Raw genomic sequence first — 19,294 nt, 5'->3', positions numbered from 1 at the left:
CTCTCGTTTCAGGTCACTTGCCCTTCCTCATGTGTCACCGGTCTGATCGTCTCCCGATTCCTGATTGTGTCCACATGTTCCCTTTTCCCCCATGTGTTCATATAGTCTGCGTCTCCCTTTGTCTTGTGCCAGTGTGTCGTCTTTAGTCGTCATTCCAGCCCGTGCCATAGTTACAAGAGTCATAGTCTCAGTTTTTGCTTAGCCTCGTGCTTATGGTTTTACCTCAGTTGAGTGATTATTCTTTGTAGCCTTTTTTGTTTCAGTGTTTGGTCTTAGTTAGGTTTATAGAATTAAGCTTTGTTTTTCCTCCCTTTGGAGCGCTTTTGTTTAATTGTTATTTTTGTATTGCAGTGTAAAGATAGCGTTTTCCTCCTTTTTGGAGCGACTTTATTTTTTGTACCATAGTTTACTCTGTGTGGAGGTGTGAATAAAACATTCTCCTAACACATCCGCTCTGCGTCTGAGTCCTGCCTTTCGCCCGGCCTGACAGAAGAAGCCTCCATCTTCTCCTCCTTGGGGGAGGAGTCCAGGTTTCCAGAGGATGCAGGGCGGGGTCTAGGCGGTTTATTATATTTCTATATATTTGCTTGACAGGGAAGCTGTGAGCAATCAAGAATATATTATTCATGTATTTAAAAAAGGGCACTTTCTCTCGAGGAAGGAAAAGGGGAGTGGCTCCAGCCCCCTCTGGTGTCTATGTGTGCACATGCCAGCCTCCATCAATTCAATCTGCCTCAATTCAGTCAAGCTGCACCAGAGTTCAATAACTCATAGAAACCAGTCCTCTAAATAATCCTGACTGTTTTCATAAGTCTCACAATTATAAAGAAAGTGATTCAAACAGGCTACAGGCTCCGCCCCTTTATCAGTATTCCTGCCCAAATTTGATGAGATGGTGGAAAATCTGTTTTTAGTTTCCTGGTGTAATTCTGCTGAAAAACAAACAAATAAAAAGATAAGGAGTGAAAACAAATGGCCAAAAACATTTATTTAAGAAAGAATCATAAAATCACGATACATAATAATTCATTATCCATATAATAATCACATTAATATCATGTTTAACACACGAGATGAGTCACGTGGTGTTACCACAGCCTCACAAGCTCATCACCAAGATGTCCAGCACAGTTCAGAGGGTCACAGCAAAAAATATATATTTATTGTAGAAAAGACAACGACTTCAACAACAGAACCGTCCAAATGGACAAAAGCAGGAAAAGCCAACACACCAACCCACAAAGGGTCGTAGGATCTGAGAATCTTCCTTCAACCCAAACCAACATCAGAACTGAAGCTCACAGAAATAAAGCTGCGGAAACTGGACGACTGGACCCATCAGAAAAGAAAAAGAAAAGACACAACACAACAACACTCTTCTTCTAAAGGTCATGCTGTACAAACTGCTGCTGCTGCAACCGGGGATGGAGAGAGAGAGACTTCCTGTTCCCTCCTAAATACTTTCAACCAATCACAGTGCACCTGAGGAGAGGAGACAACAGGAAACCACGAGTAGAAAGGAAATGTTCAGTGGTTTTCTATTTATTCACAAGTCTGGTCTGTTAGTTTGAGAGCTGGACTTGCACGTTCAGATTTCGTGGTGTTTTTACTCTAAACTCTGCGCTTGCACTCAGATATTTTGTTGCTTGGACAGATTTCCTGTATTTAATAACTACACACTATGGTTTCAGTAAAACTCGCTTGTACGGATGTTCTCTGAAGTCGTCCATCTTTGTTGTGTTTGTCCCAGTGGCTCTGACCTGAGGCTTCACACCAGGTCTTCCTGCTCCTCTGTGTCTTCTGTCTGTGCTGCAGCAGCGACGTTCTCATAATCAGGAGAGTTGTCTAACTGATGGAGGAGAGATGAGAAAATATTAATCCTCACTGGACTTTATTGATGAAACCTGCAAATAATCACAGTTCATTCGAAACAGTTTGAACGTAGTTGCGCTCCCTGTCCATTTGTTTGTTTGTTCATCAGCAGGATTACACAAAAACTGATAAACTGATTTCCACAAAACTTGGTGGAAGGACGGGACATGGGCCAAGAAAGAAGTGTCAACGTTAAATCACCCATTGGTTTGTGAGCTGCCATTTTGAAGCCTCCATTTTTGACATGTTGTTCAGCGCCATCTTGGTTCTTTGAAACCAGAAGTAACCATATTTGGAGGAGAGGGGGTGGAGCCTGACTCAGGGCCCAAGGACAGTGACCGCCCACCTAAACCTGTGACCTGCACCCAGTACTAGCTGTCAATCACATGGTATCCATGACCCAATGCCTGCAGTGCATTATGATCTATTTGACTCTAAATGGATCATTCACTTCACTTTCTAGAGTCTACGTCCATTTTAATATACGGTCAATGGAAAGAACCTTTTACATTTTGGGGCAGATTCAGACAAAGTAGCTGATCCAAGAAATGTTTGATCTCTTTCTCTAACATAGTGAGATGAAAACAGTGATATGGAGTCATTCCTTTGGCCTCACTGTCTCTCACCTCTATCATCTCCACAGCTTCATTCACTTCTGATTTCAAGCTCAGAGTTTTCTTCATCCTGGATCGAAAACAACAACAAACACAACATTTGTCAAAATGAACTTTATAACACTGAAACTAGTGTTTGAAGACATTTGAAGAATACAGTGAAAGAGCAGAGGGTGAACTGATGGATTTGATTTACCTCGTCCACAGAGTCCAGACCAGCACTGGAACCAGCACGACCACCAGAGTCAGCCTGATGATATTCATGATTATCACTGACTTCCCTGGACAACAGACAGGAGACATGAGCAGTGTGGTTAGACTGAGGACTCAGTTCACCAGGTGATGCTGTTGGTCAGTATTGTTCATGTGCAATATGATGGGCTTGATATACAGCTGTGACACATCTGGAAATCCTGGGTATTGATGGTTTAAGGTTCTGGTGCAATGAAAAGGAGAGGGGGGGGGTGTAGGCTGTAAAAGTCAGAGTGCTAAACTCACCTGCTCCAACAGTCAGATGGAAGGTGGTGTTACTACGTCCGTGTGTGTTCTGGGCCTCACACTGATACTTTCCACCATGTTCAGCTGTGATATCAGTGATGGTGAAGTTTTGTTCTGATGCTGTTGGTGAGTCCTCGTCCTCCTTGGACCAGGTGTAGTTAGCTGCTGGGTTAGCATCACTGCTGCAGGTCAGAGTCACCGAGCTGCCCTCCATGATCTCACCAGAGGGACTCGCTGACACAGAGGGAGGCTTTGGAGCGTCTGGTGTAAAACATGCAAGATCATGAAATCAACTCAGAAATATTCATTAACCACTGGTGTTGATAAGTGCTTCTTAAACATAGATGATCATTATTAACCCGGGGCGCCAGCACAGACAGAAGCAGGTACTGAGGGTTTTGTTTTCAGCCCGTGTGTGTGAATGTAAAAAATAACTCAACATATGAACCAAACTTACTGAATATTATAGTGAATAATAAGTTTTGCAGCTGATCGTTCAAAGGTCAGAGGTCAAGATGAGCAAATATTTGACGGAAAAGACACATTTTCAAGATATTTCCACAAATAGCAGAGAAACTAAATCATATACTGATCAGAACATTATTCCCCATCATATAATGATAGATGACTTATAAGTAATGTCACAGAGAAGTTAGAGATTTACATCATGAGTCCTTAAAACTGCCTTTCTGCTGTATTCCTGCCTCTAATAGGATTATAGAGTCGACCTAAAGCTTATAGACATTGAAAAATAATCTTTGATCATATGATGGGAATGTCGTCGCTATGAGTTTAGAAAATGACGTCATATAGTGTAGCTGTGCAACGACAGATGTTTTCACCCCAGTTCGTGTGTTTGTTGGTTGTTGATTTTAAGCAAAATTACACAAAAACCACTGAGTCGATTAGCATGAAACTTGGAGGTAGGATGAGGAACGGGTCAGGGAAGAACTCAGGAAAGTTTGGTGTGAATCCAGATAAGGGGGCGGACCCAGGGACCTTCTGTAAGATTGTGAGACAGTGCTGGGTTTCATGGTCATGTGGATGTTTTCTACTCACACTGGACGTCTAAGTGTAGAGACGTGGATCTGAGTCCGTACGGATTCTCAGACCTGCAGGAGTAGACCCCGCTGTCCCCAGAGCTGATGGAGGAGAGACGATAAACGCCCTCTGGTCCTTGAAGCAGAGCTCGGTTCTCCTTGTACCAGGTGTAGTGAGCTGCTGGGTTAGCATCACTGCTGCAGGTCACCGAGCTGCCCTCCATGATCTCACCAGAGGGACTCACTGACACAGAGGGAGGCTTTGGAGCATCTGAAGAATAGTTTATATTAACACACAGGAGGAGAATACAATCAAAACACTGTCTGTATTATTAGTAAATTTGAATTATTTCCACATTATTGTAGCTTCATGAGGAGGCGTAAACTCACACACTGTAGGAGAAGGTAAACGCTCATGTCCTTCTATAGCACAGTGATAGCTGTCTTCAGCATCAACGTGTCGGAGGTGAAAGTATTTTCTTTGTCCAACAGGTTTATTGTTATTGTACCAAACGTAGGAAAGATGATCAGGGAGCTGACACCTGCTGTGACAGGTCAGCTCTGTCCAGGTAGAAGATGGATTGGCTGTTGATCTCCTCACATGAACCTGGAGCTGAGGGTCTGTGAACAAACATGTGGTTTTATTTCAACAAACACACTAACATTTCAAACTGACTCTAATGTAAATGTTACCTGTGACAGACAGAGTGACTCCAGCTGAACCAGTTACACTCCTTCCATGGTTTGTTATGAACCTGAACTTGTACACAGCTGAGTCGCTCTCTCTCAGGTTAGAGATTCTCAGAGTGCACTTGTTGTTTCCACAGAGATTCTCCACACGACCTGAATACTCCGGATCAGTCCTTAGATCAACGTGAATCCCATTCCTCTCTTTAATGAACCAGAAAGTTTCCCGGACTTTAGTATAAAGGTTATTCATCCTGGATGGGTATGTGTAGGTAGAGGTAATGTCCACTGTTGATCCTCTGACGCCACAGATCTCAATAGAAGTGTAACTCACACTCCAGACATGACTCATTACCACTGTAACACAGAGCACATCAGAGAATCAGAAGATAAACTTATACATTTATAAAACTAACTCCATGTATTTTCTCTGGTGAATCACCAGTCGGCAGGTTTTCATTTTAAGATGATGACGATGCTAAGATGAGGAAACTTTCAGTTCAGATAAAACACAGGGAAGTTCCCTTTAGACTTCAGAGTGAGGGAGAAACACACTGTTGGAGGTGAGGAACATGAGGGACCTTGTATAAGTTGCTCTTATAATGGAGCAAACTGGCCAATATGGAGGAAATGATCTGTGTCTTTTATGCAGAGTCGACCAAAGATGGACGACACGTCTCCACTTCCTCCCACTCTCCAGAAATGAAGCCAAAATATCCTGGATACCAACTCTTCCATCTTTCACATTTGGAACCACAGTCTGCACAGTAGTGATCTGGTGGAGCCACAGCATCAAGGTCCCGCCCATACATGAGCTCGACCAATCCTGAGTCCGCCTCAGCTGTCAATCATGAAGTTTAATCTAATTTTCATTTCATCAAATAAAAAATTTAAACCGAACTCATGAGAAACATGAACAATAGAGTGTGATGAGAATGACCTAAAATGACAGAAAACATCTTTAAGAAAAATGTATTTGAGTTTTTAGATTGGTCCATGTCTTTCCAACTAACATGGAGGAGACAGGATGTATGTTCTATTACTGCAGCCAGCCACCAGGGGGCGATCACAATGCTTTGGCTTCACTTCTGGGGAGCGGTTGTGTCTTCTATCTATATTTACACAAGCAGAATACTAGTACTAGTACTACACTAGTTTGTCAGTAATGACAGAAGTATCCCAAGAGTTCAATGTTTCCATGCAGAAAAAAGTATTTAAAGACACATGAAGTTATGGTACAATGCATTATCTCAAATACTCCAGCAGATGGTGCTGTTAGTGAAATACTGTAGATTAAACTCACACATTGACGGAGAGCGGAAATCCTCGAGTCCTTCAACAGCACAGGAAACTCTGTCTGTAGAATCAAAATCATCCATATAAGATGCTCCTTCCTTCTCCTTCTGTTGATTCTTGTACCAGACGTAGTTCAGAGGATCAGGAAGACGACAACTGCTCTGACACCTGAGCTCTGCCTCGTAATAAGAACGATACTTCTCTGATGTGCACAGCTGCACATGCAAATCTGTGTGTGAGAATAAGGAATTCATTTTAGTCCAAACTGACAACACACACATGCATATAAAAGTGCACAGGCACACTCAAGTGAACCAAACAAGATGTAGGAAATAAATGAATGAATGTTCAGATGTAAATGTTACCTGTGACAGACAGAGTGACTCCAGCTGAACCAGTTAAACTCCCAGTAGGTTGGTTTGTTGTGAACCTGAACTTGTACACAGCTGAGTCGCTCTCTGTCACGTTAGAGATTCTCAGAGTGCACGTGTTGTTTCCACAGAGATTCTCCACACGACCTGAATACTCCGGATCAGTCCTTAGATCAACGTGAATCCCATTACTCTCTTGAATGAACCAGAAAGTTTCCTGAACTGTAGTATCATGGTTATTAACTGTGGATGGGTATGTGTAGGTACAGTTAATGTCCACTGTTGATCCTCTGACGGCACAGATCTCAGTAGATGTGTAACTCACATTCCAGCCATTCTCACACTGTACCACGGTAACACAGAGAATCAGATTCATAACCACACCAGAGAACACTTAGTTTACTTTTTACTTTCTGTAGAAAAGAAACACATTTCCATGAGCAGCATTCCATATGTTGTGCAATAGTAGTAGGCTTGACGTTGGTTAATTATTAATAATCATGAAATATGATTATTAAAATAATAAAAAAATATTTATTAAAAATAATCAAAATTGATAAGGCTATCACTTAGGAATAGTAAAATAATTAATTAGAAATTATAAGGTTATCCATTAAGAATAGTGAAATAATTAATGAAAACAATAAAATGATCAATTAAGAATGTTACAATCTGTAATTATTACTTATCGTAGTGGGGCACCACCCTTGTTCCAGGGACCAACGAATCAAACTATAAATATCAGTCTCATCTGATAATTGTTAAATTAATAATCTCAATAGTTAATATTAATGATTATTTAATAAACAATGAAGGGTTTTGAGTTCCAGCACAAGCTATCATAATCCAGCTGTATTCACATACATATGCACAAATAATCACAGAATACTGATACTTTAATTACAAAAGTATTTATTAAAAAGGGGAAATAATGTTAATGTTATTCAATGATTCATCATTTTAACAAACTCCAATATTTCAAAGATAACAAAAGCAGCAGCACATCACAACTTAGACAATACCTGTAATACCTGTGGTCTATTCAGTCTGTCTCTGTGTGTGTGTGTGTGTCTGTGTCAAAGTGTCTCTCTGTGTGTGTGTGTGTGTGAAAAAAAGTTAATGTTATTTAATGATTCATCATTTTAACAAACTCCAACATTTCAGAGATAACACCAGTAGAAGCACACATCACGATTTAGAACCAAGGGGCAAGATCCTGAGACGAGCCGTGAGGCTTACCCGGAAGTATAAAAAAGCTGCAGTTCCATGGGAAGCCGCTACGCCTGGCTGCAGAAGATTGAAAGTCCCATTGACTCCCATGTTAAAAAGCCCGACTTTAGAGCAGAATTAAACCTGTTTACAGCATGGTTCAAAATTTGGTTTTAGTCTCAATTGCGAGGTTCTTCCTTCAAGACAACTCTGAGGGGGGTGAATTTAATTCTAACTCCCTCGTTTAAGCGATATAGAGGTTTGAAATTCACGTGATGTCAAAGTAAGCTCGACAGACTGTCACTCCTAGCCTGGTGTCTGCTCGGCTCCACTGGAGCTAACAGGCTAACTGTTAGTGAACACAGCCTGAGACCGTGGACAGGCTTCCACCCACACATCGGATGAGTAACACGGTTTGAAGAGCTGCTGGTTCTCCTGATGGAGCAACTAGAGGTGTCTTCGCTCCCGTTTCTGTGGTAAGTGAAGTTTAGTCTTTTATTTAGTTGTGTTATTAGTTATTCCCAGGTACCGGTACCATTGATTGGTCAGCGAGGAACGAGGAGGAGTCAGTCCTTGCAAGATGGCGCCGGAGGAACGCCTCCTAGTAGCCTCATTCTCCCTCTGCAGAAACCAATGGGTGACGTCACGGACGCTTTGTCCATTTATATATACAGTCTATGTTTAGAACATACATGTAGCCATCTATGTGTGTCTGTGTGTGTGTGTGTCTGTCTGTGTATGTGTCTCTCAAAGTGTGTGTGTGTGTGTGTGTGTGTGTGTGTGTGTGAGAGAGAGAGAGAGAAAGGGGGAGTGTCGATGACGCAGTCACGACACTCCCCCTGAGGTGACCAGACCCTGAGGTGACAGGGTCTGGTCACGTCCAAGATGGAGGACGATAATAATTCACCGAAAAACTCTTAAAATGGTGGTGACTACAAAACAAAATGGTGGAGCCGCTTTGGAAATTAGAGCCAGAATGAAGGGCGGGTCTGGACATGAATAATCTCCTATGGCTGCCGGACCACGTGTGGGACACAAAGGAGGAGGCAGAACAAAGGATTCTTTGTTCTAGCTTAGCTTTGGCTTCACAATGGTGGCAAGATGCGTTCAGGCCCTCTAAATATAGATTTAACTATGTGACATGAACTGTATGAATACAGATCGGAACGTGTGTATACGTAGGTTTAGGAGGAGAAAGAGAGAGGAGAGAGAACATGCAAGGAGAGAACAAAGCTCTTAAAACACCGTCAGAAACAAGTTTACAGTGACTTAACCACTCAGCACCCAAGCAGCGTTGTGTGCTGACGTTTGACCAGTAAAGTCTCTGTAAAGCGGTTCAGACGGTCACAGTGCAGCCGGGGACGTTTCTCACGGCGCTCAAACACTAAGAACCCGGAAATGAACCGGAAGTAGCCGGATCGCCGTGGCTAAACAATAGACTCGGCGGTCTCACACAAAACGAATACACTCAAATATGAAACAATACGCTAAGTATTAAAACTAGTGTCTGCCAAGACAAAATAGCCTCTTACTGTACAACCCTCGCGGTGTGCGTGCGCGTCTGCGCGGAAGGTGCCGTGGGCCAGTGGATCACGTGGTCTCTCGTGCTGCCGTAGACGGGATGAACGTCGTCTTACAGGAACGGAGTGAATTTGCTCATACTCCTCCGCGAGGTCCGTCGCGCTTCTGCAGGGAAAAGCTGTGGAAGCCGTTTGTAGATCGTGTGGAGAAAGAAACAGTCTGTGGAGTGAAGTGTCTGAGCTCGCCTCGCGAGCGACTTCCTGTTTCGGTCTTTCAAGTTAAAGCAGCAACGAGTCCTTTCAACTAAACTCCTTTAAAGAAACTCTAGAGCTGGTCTCAGGATTGCGCGCAGGCCTCGTTTTACGACTATTTGTTACAACTTAGGCCCGCGTCCTGGATCTTGCCCAACACATAGCATTTCAACTAATGACTACACACTGATGACAATTCCTGCATCGAGAGGACAGGACCTCAGTCATAATAATAATAATAATAATAATAATAATAATAATAATAATAATAATAATAATAATAATAATAATAATAATAATAATAATAATAATAATAATAATAATAATAATAATATGTTTCAGCCTGTAATATTTTGAGCTCTAGACAATAGAAACTTCTAAACAAAGATACAAAATAATACTGATGATAAATCCTTCATATATTTTCTTTCTGCATCACTTTACAGGTGGTGATCTGAAAATGAATGAATGGTTCATTTATATTTTTACTTTCTTTCTCAAACTCACTTCAGGTGAATCAGAAGTCTGAGTGTAAAACAGAGTGAAACATGAATGTAGACGTACAGTACCTGTCACAGTGAGAAGAAGGACAACAAATCCACTGGCTGCTGCAGTTACACTCATAGTAGCTGCTGCTCTCGTCTGTGACTTCAAACAAGAAAAACATCCACAGATAAATAATGTGCACAAGATGAAACTCAGTCACATCACAGACACGTCGACCTCCAACACAGAAGAGTCTGAGAAGAAAGACAGATTCTGGAAGAGAAAGATAAATTTAAACTGCTAAACACACCCACCTTCCTTCCTCTTTCCACTTACATGCTTGCTGAGCCCGATGGTGCTAGATTAAACCTAAAACAAAGAAGTAACATGTGTTTGGTACAAACTGTGAATTTCTTCATTTAACAGAGAGTTAGAAACGCCTTCAGTGGCTGTTCCCACCAAACCTGAATCCTCCTCAACTGAAGCTGTAAGCAGCGGTGAACAGGCCACAAACTTTAAAACAACACGCTCAGACCTACTTTAATATTTTTTAGGCCAAACTGGAGGCAGCAATAAATAGACCATTGTTGGGGTTAGGGTTAGGGTTAAACACTCTTATAAAAACCAGGAAGAGATGGTGAGACTATCTTGTTATCGCTGTTGGGTAATGTCTTTGTGCAAACCACAGGCCTCCTTTCGGCCTACATGTGTGGTCAAAACTTGAAACAAGCATGCCGCATGTTCTGGAGTGAACTCAGTCTTCCAGGGTGCAACATGTTTTCTTTGTTCTTGGAAGGCCAAGAAACTCAGTCTCCCAGGGGGCAACAGGTCTCATTGTTCTCCCAGGATGCCAAGAGGTGTGAAAAGCCGGGCGTATATAAGACCAATGTCTCCCCCAATTCTCTCTCTTTCTCCAATCCCTCTGAGGGCGGAAGGGTGCTCCATCTCTCTTCTCCACCGACACACAGATGAGGCAGACTGCCACCCTTCTCTCCTCACACACACACACACTCACATGCACATCTTGGTTTAGCTAGTACGTTTTGTTTAGTAATTTGTGTTTTTATACTTTATAATGTTCAAAATAAATGTTTTCTTTTAAAAATGTTCCTTCATTAATGTTGCATAAGTGAATTTTGCCAACCTCTACACTGTCAAGAACTCTATAAACCTTCACTGTTCATTAAATAATCTTTAATATTAAATATTGTGATTCCTAATTGAGCTAGATCTAAATGAGACTGATCTTAATCAATAAATTGGCTATCTTTCCCTTAACCATTATTGCACAACACCTACATAGTAAAAATCTTACAGATTATAAAGACAATATTCAACACACACACACACACACACACACACACACACAGAGATCAGAGTGGATTCTGAGCAAAGCTTTAATAAGAAAAAAGAGAACAACATGAAAATCAGTGTTGCATTTTACATAGAATTGATTATATAGATTACATAAGTAGGTTGTCGTGGATTTTGGTTCATCACTGCTGACCCCGTTTCTGAGTCTGATCAGAGAGCAGAGGACAAACTCAATATTTGATGAGCGACTCTTCCCGTCAGCCTGAGCTCGATATTCAGCTGTAAATCATCCAACAAGCACACAGGTAGTTTATAAATCAGTTGTGAGGCACATTATAGTTACTGCATTGTTTCATTTAATCAGACTCAGTATCAGCGCTAAAGCAAAAAGAAACACATTATAAGACTCCTCCACTCACTCGAATCTGTGTAAAACTCTTTGGAAATTATCAACGTTTCAGTCAGAGACTCTTTGAAGATGTTTTTCTCACTGAGCGTCTGAAGCTTCGTGTGTTTGTTCCATAGTTTCATCTGGTTAGTTCTGGTTCCACATTGTAATTCAGAGACTAAAGATTTCAGACACAACAATGGTTGAAGTGATTTTTTCATCTGATAATTGTCTGAACACTGGACGATTTGGTCAGAACGTGAAACCAGAAAACTTGCAGAGCAGCGATCGAAGGGCAGAGAGAACATCACCTGTTTATCACAGGAAACACAGGACGTTCAGGAAGGGAAGTGACCGGAAATAGGACAAAATGTGGGTTTCAAAATAAAACATGCAGAATAAAAGGGTCGTTAAACTAAAGCAGAGATGTGACATTGATTTGTTTAGATGTAGAACTCTTGTGTTAATCAGTAGAACTACACAAACCGCTGCAGTGAGCACGAGAGGTCCCGTCCCGATGAAGCCAACAGAACCACTTCATCCGCAGAAAGCACTAAGAAGACAAATAATACAAATCATTCTCTGGTATTTAGCGATTATTGATAAAGACTGATTGAAACCGATTAAGACAGAACTTTTGCTAACTGAGAGCTTCACTCACTCATTCTGCCTCTGACATGAGGCAGTTCACGTGTGCGCTGTCACAATCATCAGCTACACACGTTTGAGCGTCGTTAATTTTTACGTCGTTTACAACACTTCTTGTTCTGGTTGTTTGTGGAGATGGATGCTTCATTGACTTCCACCTCCACACTGACCCGACGCTCTAAACTACAGGTGAAGGCCAAACGCACGTATTCAGCTGACGTGTCAACAGGAACTATGATATTTGCCACAGTGGTGCTGCATCCAGGATCGCTTGGTACAATGATCTTGATTTGCAGGTTGTAACACCACTGATTGTTCCTGGTGATCAGTCCCTTGTTTTCAATGCGAAGAGTGTCCGACGTTATCAAGTTGGACCTGGGGAGGTCACTCAAGACGTGGTTGTCCCATCGGTTGATTAAGAGTACAGCTTCGTTGCGTAAATCTCTGTTGGTTTGAGCGATGTCACTAGAATCTTCTCTGAAAGTGGTCACTATCCTGTTGTCGTCGTCTTCCCTGGTACAGATCACTCCTTTATTATTGCGTTGTCCTTTGGCGCGGGACGTCTGGGAAAACTCACACTCTCCATTACCGATCACTCCACAGTAATCCCAGTCGTTGTTGTTTGTTGTGTAGCACCAGGTGTAACTCTTACCATAGCTTCCACACTGGTGATTGAAGCGACAACGCTCATTCTTGTAGGTGTGGTCTCGTAGAGGTGAGCAGTACTCCCAGCCATCTTCAGCATGGCACCAGAAGTACTCCCCTGACTCATAGTACTGACACCTGTCAACACATTGTCTCTGATACCTGGTGTCATGAATCATTGCCCTCGGCTCCACCACACCACATTGGCTCCGGGATCCTCCCGACAACTTACACCAGTAGTAACTTTCTCCATATTTGCCACAGTCATTGAGACAGGCGTTGCCTTTGTAATCAATGTTCTCTCCTGGTGAGCAGTAGTCCCAGCCCTCTTGGGAATGGCACCAGTAGTAGTCATAACCGCGCTTTTCACACCTGTCAGAACATGGCACACCGTACGTGGAGGTGAAATAATTCGCCGGACATTCATCAAGGCATTCATCCCAAAAGGTTTCTCCAGGCGTGAGCCACAGTGAGAAGCAGAGGATGAAAGAGAACGACAGAGTGGAACGTCTCCTCGGATCTTCCATTTCAGTTCTGTGCTGCAGAGGGGGGGGGGAGGGAGAGAGAGGAGGGAGAGAGAGAGAGAGGGAGGGAGCAAGGGATTTACAAATATCATAAAGTTAATCAGTACATTTTAGAATTCAGTAAATAATTATGGAATCATTTTTTTTAATGTTTACATTTCATTTCATTTCCAATATTTGTTGAAAAAATCTTTATAAATTACTTGATTCACAAATTACATTAAGAACACAGATTTTAATCAGATATTTAAAATTACCTTTCTTGTTTACGTTTACATCTGAATGCTGAGATAGTGAAGATTATAATTATAATAATGATAAACTAACTAACAATAAAATAAATTTAGAAATTATATTGTTAGAAAATTACTGTAACAGTAAATGACTCAAACAAAACAATTAAAATTAAAAGGATTAAAATTGAAGAATATATTTAAAGTCATGTTTATTTGTGTAGTGCTCATATAATTCTACAATAATACAGAGTTACTGACACACTGACAATACAAGTATATGAATAATAACGACAACAATGACAGTCATAACAATTATTGACAAAATTGATTCAGAATAAAAAAGATTGAGTAATAATAGAACCAATGATTATAAAATATATCTGTTGATATGTTTATGAATGAAATCGACTGCGTCCCCTCAGACGTGGACATTTCTTTCATCTCTAGAGAAAATAGAAGAACTGTTACCTTCTGTTGCTCGTTCCAAAGTCTGTTATCCGCTTCTGAATTTCTGATATCTATATACGCACGTTGTTGGACTGATGCATTGTGGGAAACCTTGAACGTTGAACCGATCTCGTTAATCACTGTTCAGTATTTCTGTTTGAGTCCAAGTGACCTCAGATCACATTCAGCTGAATCTGCTTTATCGTCGTCATCATGGTGCACTGTCAAGAACTCTATAAACCTTCACTGTTCATTATATAATCTTTAACAGTAAATGTTGACATTTCTAGTTGAACTAGATCTAAATGAGACTGATCTTAATCAATAAATTGTCTATCTTTTCCCTTCCTTTGAAGGGTGGCCCAAGAGAACTTTAACCAATTAAAGTTATGAATTAATATTAATATTTAAAATATTTAGTGTTTTATATTTTATTTTGATAACCACATTTATTGAATGCCTAAAGGCACACCATTCTATGGTATCACTTTTTAAGCATTATTGCACAACAAAAGAACTCAGAAGAAAACAAACCAAAACTCATTCGTTTTTATATTGGATTGGATTATATTACAATTACATAAAATGCCTGTATGTAGTTAGTTAGTTAGTTAGGTGCGTCCCGTAACAAGTAATACTAGGTTGCATTGGTTGGCCTTCATAGTAAAAATCTAAAAACAGATTAAACAGACAATATTCAACACACACACACACACACACACACACACACACACACACACACACACACACACACACACACACACACATACAGAGAGAGAGAGACCAGAGTGGATTCTGAGCAAAGCTTTTATAAGAAAAAAGAGAACAACATGAAAATCACTGTTGCATTTTACATAAGTTTGATTATATAGATTACATCAGTAGGTTGTCGTGGATGTTGGTTCATCACTGCTGACCCAGTTTCTGAGTCTGATCAGAGAGCAGAGGACAAATTCCATATTTGATGAGCAACTCTTCCTGTCAGCCTGAGCTCGATATTCAGCTGTAAATCATTAAACAAGCACACAGGTAGTTTTTAAATCAGTTGTGAGGCACATTATAGTTACTGCATTATTTCATTTAACAGAGGAAAATAAACATCAGACTCAGTCACTACGTTTACATGATGGCATAAACCCGATTTCGGCTGAAGCCCGGTTTCTCTATCCATGGGGGGTTAACTGCTCTATCTCAGGGTACATGGCACTGAGAAATCCGACTCTTGTCCGAAAGCATTTCATACCCCGCTACGATAGGTGGCGCTGTTTTCATTACAGCTAGTGGTGATCCTGCCATTTCCGCTTGACCTCGTCACCACTAGCAACAAAAAACAACAACAGCCTTCAACTCAGCATGCGAGAAAGATGACGAACGGAGAGCAAGGTGAAGCTACGTCCCTCTACATGATGTTGTGCATGTTTACTCTAGGAGTACTGCGAATGCGAACGGCGCATTCGCAGTCTTCCGGGTCACGGCCAGGGAGGGAGGGGGGCGGGAGCAGGATTTCAAGCATGCGCAAAGACGTCATGTCCAGTTGTTGTCTAGCTTCCAGAGTTACATGCGCACGTTGTCCGATATACAGCCAAATCCGATCTACTTATCTGGGGGTGGTTATCCGACTTCAGTCGGACACAAGAAATCTAGATTTGTGGAGTTACATGACATGGATCTTCGATTGAAACCCGACAACGCCAGAAATCGGGTTTCAATCGGACACATGTAACCGCAGTGAGTGTCAGCACTAAAGCAAAAAGAAACACATTATAAGACTCCTCCACTCACTCAAATCTGTGTAAAACTCTTTGAAAATTATCAACGTTTCAGTCAGAGACTCTTTGAAGATGTTTTTCTCACTGAGCATCTGAAGCACAGTGTGTTTGTTCCATAGTTTCATCTGGTTAGTTCTGGTTCCACATTGTAATTCAGAGACTAAAGATTTCAGACCCAACGACAGTTGAAATGATTTTTAATCTTATAATTGTCCGAACACTGGACGATTTGGCCAGAACGTGAAACCACAAACTTGCCGACTGTAGGAAACGATCTCACAGAAACGTATGAGACTCAAGGGGGTTTTTTGGCTGTTACCACCAAAGTTAGCATGGTGGCTAGCACACTTGCGCCGTTACAAAAGTTTGTTATAACTGTATGTGACCGTACACACATGCCGTCAGTACTCTAACGAGCCACCGTCAGTCAGACAACTCCGCTGGCTTAACACACTTGTCACATTAATCGTAGAATCGTAGTTGTGTTTAGGTTTATTTTGAAATAGGGATATAGGGAATGAAACAGAAAGTTTGAGGTCCGGAAATGACGTCGTGCGGAAATTATGTCGTTAGCGGACCAATCACAGCCAAGGGCTGTCCCTAGGCTCTCCGACATGCCGACGTGTAGTTAGAAAAATCCGAGCTGCTCGAAAAGCTCTCCGAGGCGCCCGGAGAGGCGGTTCCACGGCTTAAGGGGCGGTCCTATCTGTCCTTGTTTGTAAAAACAGAGAAGCATATATCGGCCTTCAGAAGGAAAACAAACATGGAGGCGTGGCTTAGAGGCCGAATTGGCTGATACAGTTTGTAGCATGAGCTGAAGCTGAGTTTTAATGTTTAGTCGCATATGTAAAACTACACAACATCCTCATTGGCTTTTGCGGTTTTCTGTCGTAGCCAATTCCCGTGGATATGAAACATGGTTCATGTCAGGAATGAGCCTGCGATGGTCAAAGGTGACAATTGGGTGTAAAGTGTGTCGCAGCCTTAACGAGGTCCCGGCCCGATGAAGCCAACAGAACCACTTCATCTGCAGAAAGCACTCAGAAGACAAATAATACAAATCATTCTCTGATATTGAGCGATTATTGATAAAGACTGATTGAAAACCGAGTAAGACAGAACTTTTGCTAAGTGAGAGCTTCACTCACTCATTCTGCCTCTGACATGAGGCAGTTCACGTGTGCGCTGTCACAATCATCAGCTACACACGTTTGAGCAATGTTAATTTTTACGTCGTTTACAACACTTCTGGTTCTGGTTGTTTGTGGAGGTGGATGCTTCATTGACTTCCACCACCACACCGACCTCACGCTGTAAACTCTTCCTGAAGGCCAAACGCATGTATTCAGCTGACGTGTCAACAGGAACTAGGATCTGTGCCACAGTGGTGCTGCGTCCAGAAGGGCGTTGTCTGTTGATCTGGATTTGCAGATTGTAACACCGCTGATTGTTCCTCATGACTGATCCCTGGTTGTCAAGGCGAAGATTGTCCGACATTATTAAGTTGGACCTGGACTAGACATGTTTACATCTATGGCGCCTTAAGTTCTCTCCCTTATGGAATGATCTTTGACCTAGGGAATAATCTCTGACCTGCTAATTGTTGCAGGTATGGCCTGCCCCTTTAACAGAGATGTTGTTGTTGTGTGACGTAGTACCCCTAAGGATTGTGGGTAGTTCACCTGTGCATTGTGGGTAGGGGGCTACATGTAGTGGGATAACGAAAAGTGATAGAGCACCTAGCGTGATGAAGGTGTGACTCGTGTACTAAGAGAGAATAAAGAAAGTGGCGGTGTTGAAAGCTACGAGAACGTCTCCTCCTCCTTAACAAAATAGTCCGGACGGCTGGTTACCGGCCGGACAACGAGCCTAGACACGTTTGAGCGACCTTAATTTTTACGTCGTTTACAACACTTCTGGTTCTGGTTGTTGTATGTGGAGGTGGATGCCTCATTGACTTCCACCTCCACACCGACCTCACGCTGTAAACTCTCCCTGAAGGCCAAACGCATGTATTCAGCTGACGTGTCAACAGGACATATGATCGCTGCCACAGTGGATCTGCCTGATACTCCGTTGATCTGGATTTGCAGGTTGTAACACCGCTGATTGTTCCTGTTGACCAGTCCCTGGTTGTTAAGGCGAAGAGTGTCCGACCTTATCAAGTTGGACCTGGACTGGTCACTCAAGCCCTGGTTGATCCATCGGTTGATAAAGTCTAGGGCTTCGTTGCGTAACCTTCTGTTGGTTGGAGCGATGTTTCTAGAATCTCCTTCTTCTCTGAAAGTGGTCACTCTCCTGTTGTTGTCTTCCCTGGTACAGATCACTCTTGGATTATTAGTTTGTCGTTTGGCGCGGGACGTCTGGGAAAACACACACTCTCCAGGACTGATCACTCCACAGTAATCCCAGTCATTGTTGGATGTTGTGTAGCACCAGGTGTAACTCTCACCATAGCTTCCACACTGGTGATTGAAGCGACAAGCCTCATTCTTGTAGGTGTGGTCTTGTAGAGGTGAGCAGTACTCCCAGTTCTCTCCACTGTTGGGGGGAGACTCCAGGGTGCTCACTACCACACAATAGGTAATAAAACTGTGAGACCAAGCTGAAACCTGTTTGGCCAGTTTCACTCTTAATTCACACATTCCTCAGACAACGTGGAGCCTCGCCTAGTGGGGGAAGCACTTCCTGGTCTCCTTCAGGGACCCCCACTGTGACTCTAAAACTCCCACTGAGGTCGAATCCCCGCCCACTAAGGTCCTAACCCTGACATTCCATTGGCTGAGAGCCAGCTGAACACCATGACCACTTCCTGAGGAGGCTGGACCTCTCAGGTAGAACAAAACTGCTGAGCTCACAGAAAACTCTGCCATTTTTCCTATTACTGAAGTTGCAAACAGACCTCCCGAGGCCTGACCAGATGACCCAGTAGCTAATGGAGGCGATAACTATCTTTGTTTCAGCCATTTCCCTGCTTAAAGACTTCGAACCAGACTTCCGGGTCTTTCCAGATGTCCCAGCTGCTAAAGGGGGCGATTCACAGATGTTTGTTTTAATTCATTTAATTTTCTTTATTTTACTTTCAGTCACGTTTTATTTTGATAGAACTACTTTTTGTTATTTTAACTTGAAAGACCAAAACAGGAACTTCGCTCGCGGGACGAGCTCAGACATTTTCCCCACAAACTTTTTATTCTTCCCACACGATCATTTTGAATTGATCATGATTAGTTGTTAAAGAAGAAAATAATTTTGGAAATGTATTATTTTTGCAATTTTTAATTTTTAATTAATTTGCACCTTTGCCAAACAGGTTTACCAGTGCCTGGTGTATCCGTGGTTGGCTGCAGATTGCAATCGGTGTTTGTGTTCTCGAAGCACAATAATCATAAATAATTTTAAGAAAAAGAGAAAAATAATTTATGAAATTAATTTCTCTTTGAAATTTTTATTTTTAATCCCTTTGCACCTGTCCCAA

General features: G+C 42.0%; 1 protein-coding gene and 1 long non-coding RNA gene across 3 annotated transcripts; both read right to left on the bottom strand.

The window, feature by feature from the left end:
• Positions 1-1,395: 1,395 nt before the first annotated feature.
• Positions 1,396-2,558, bottom strand: LOC132996142 (uncharacterized). Its single transcript, XR_009677068.1, has 3 exons — positions 2,499-2,558; positions 1,761-1,849; positions 1,396-1,482 (listed from the first exon to the last, which is right to left on the bottom strand). It is a non-coding gene; the product is annotated as an uncharacterized LOC132996142 (long non-coding RNA).
• Positions 2,559-11,224: 8,666 nt separating this feature from the next.
• On the bottom strand, positions 11,225-14,157 carry LOC132995921 (uncharacterized). 2 transcript variants are annotated; one of them, XM_061066167.1, is made up of 2 exons: positions 14,069-14,157; positions 11,225-13,374 (listed from the first exon to the last, which is right to left on the bottom strand). In XM_061066167.1, the coding sequence occupies exon 2, from the start codon at positions 13,365-13,367 to the stop codon at positions 12,282-12,284; it is 1,086 nt and encodes a 361-aa protein (XP_060922150.1). In that variant the 5' UTR covers positions 13,368-13,374; positions 14,069-14,157; the 3' UTR covers positions 11,225-12,281. The 2 variants fall into 2 exon arrangements, with proteins under 2 accessions (XP_060922150.1, XP_060922158.1); XM_061066175.1 differs by having other exon boundaries at positions 11,225-13,379; positions 14,069-14,156.
• Positions 14,158-19,294: the final 5,137 nt, after the last annotated feature.

Source organism: Limanda limanda, chromosome 2, assembly GCF_963576545.1.
Source record: "Limanda limanda chromosome 2, fLimLim1.1, whole genome shotgun sequence".
In the NCBI taxonomy this organism is placed as follows: Eukaryota; Metazoa; Chordata; class Actinopteri; order Pleuronectiformes; family Pleuronectidae; genus Limanda; species Limanda limanda.
This window is presented reverse-complemented; position numbering and strand designations above follow the sequence as displayed.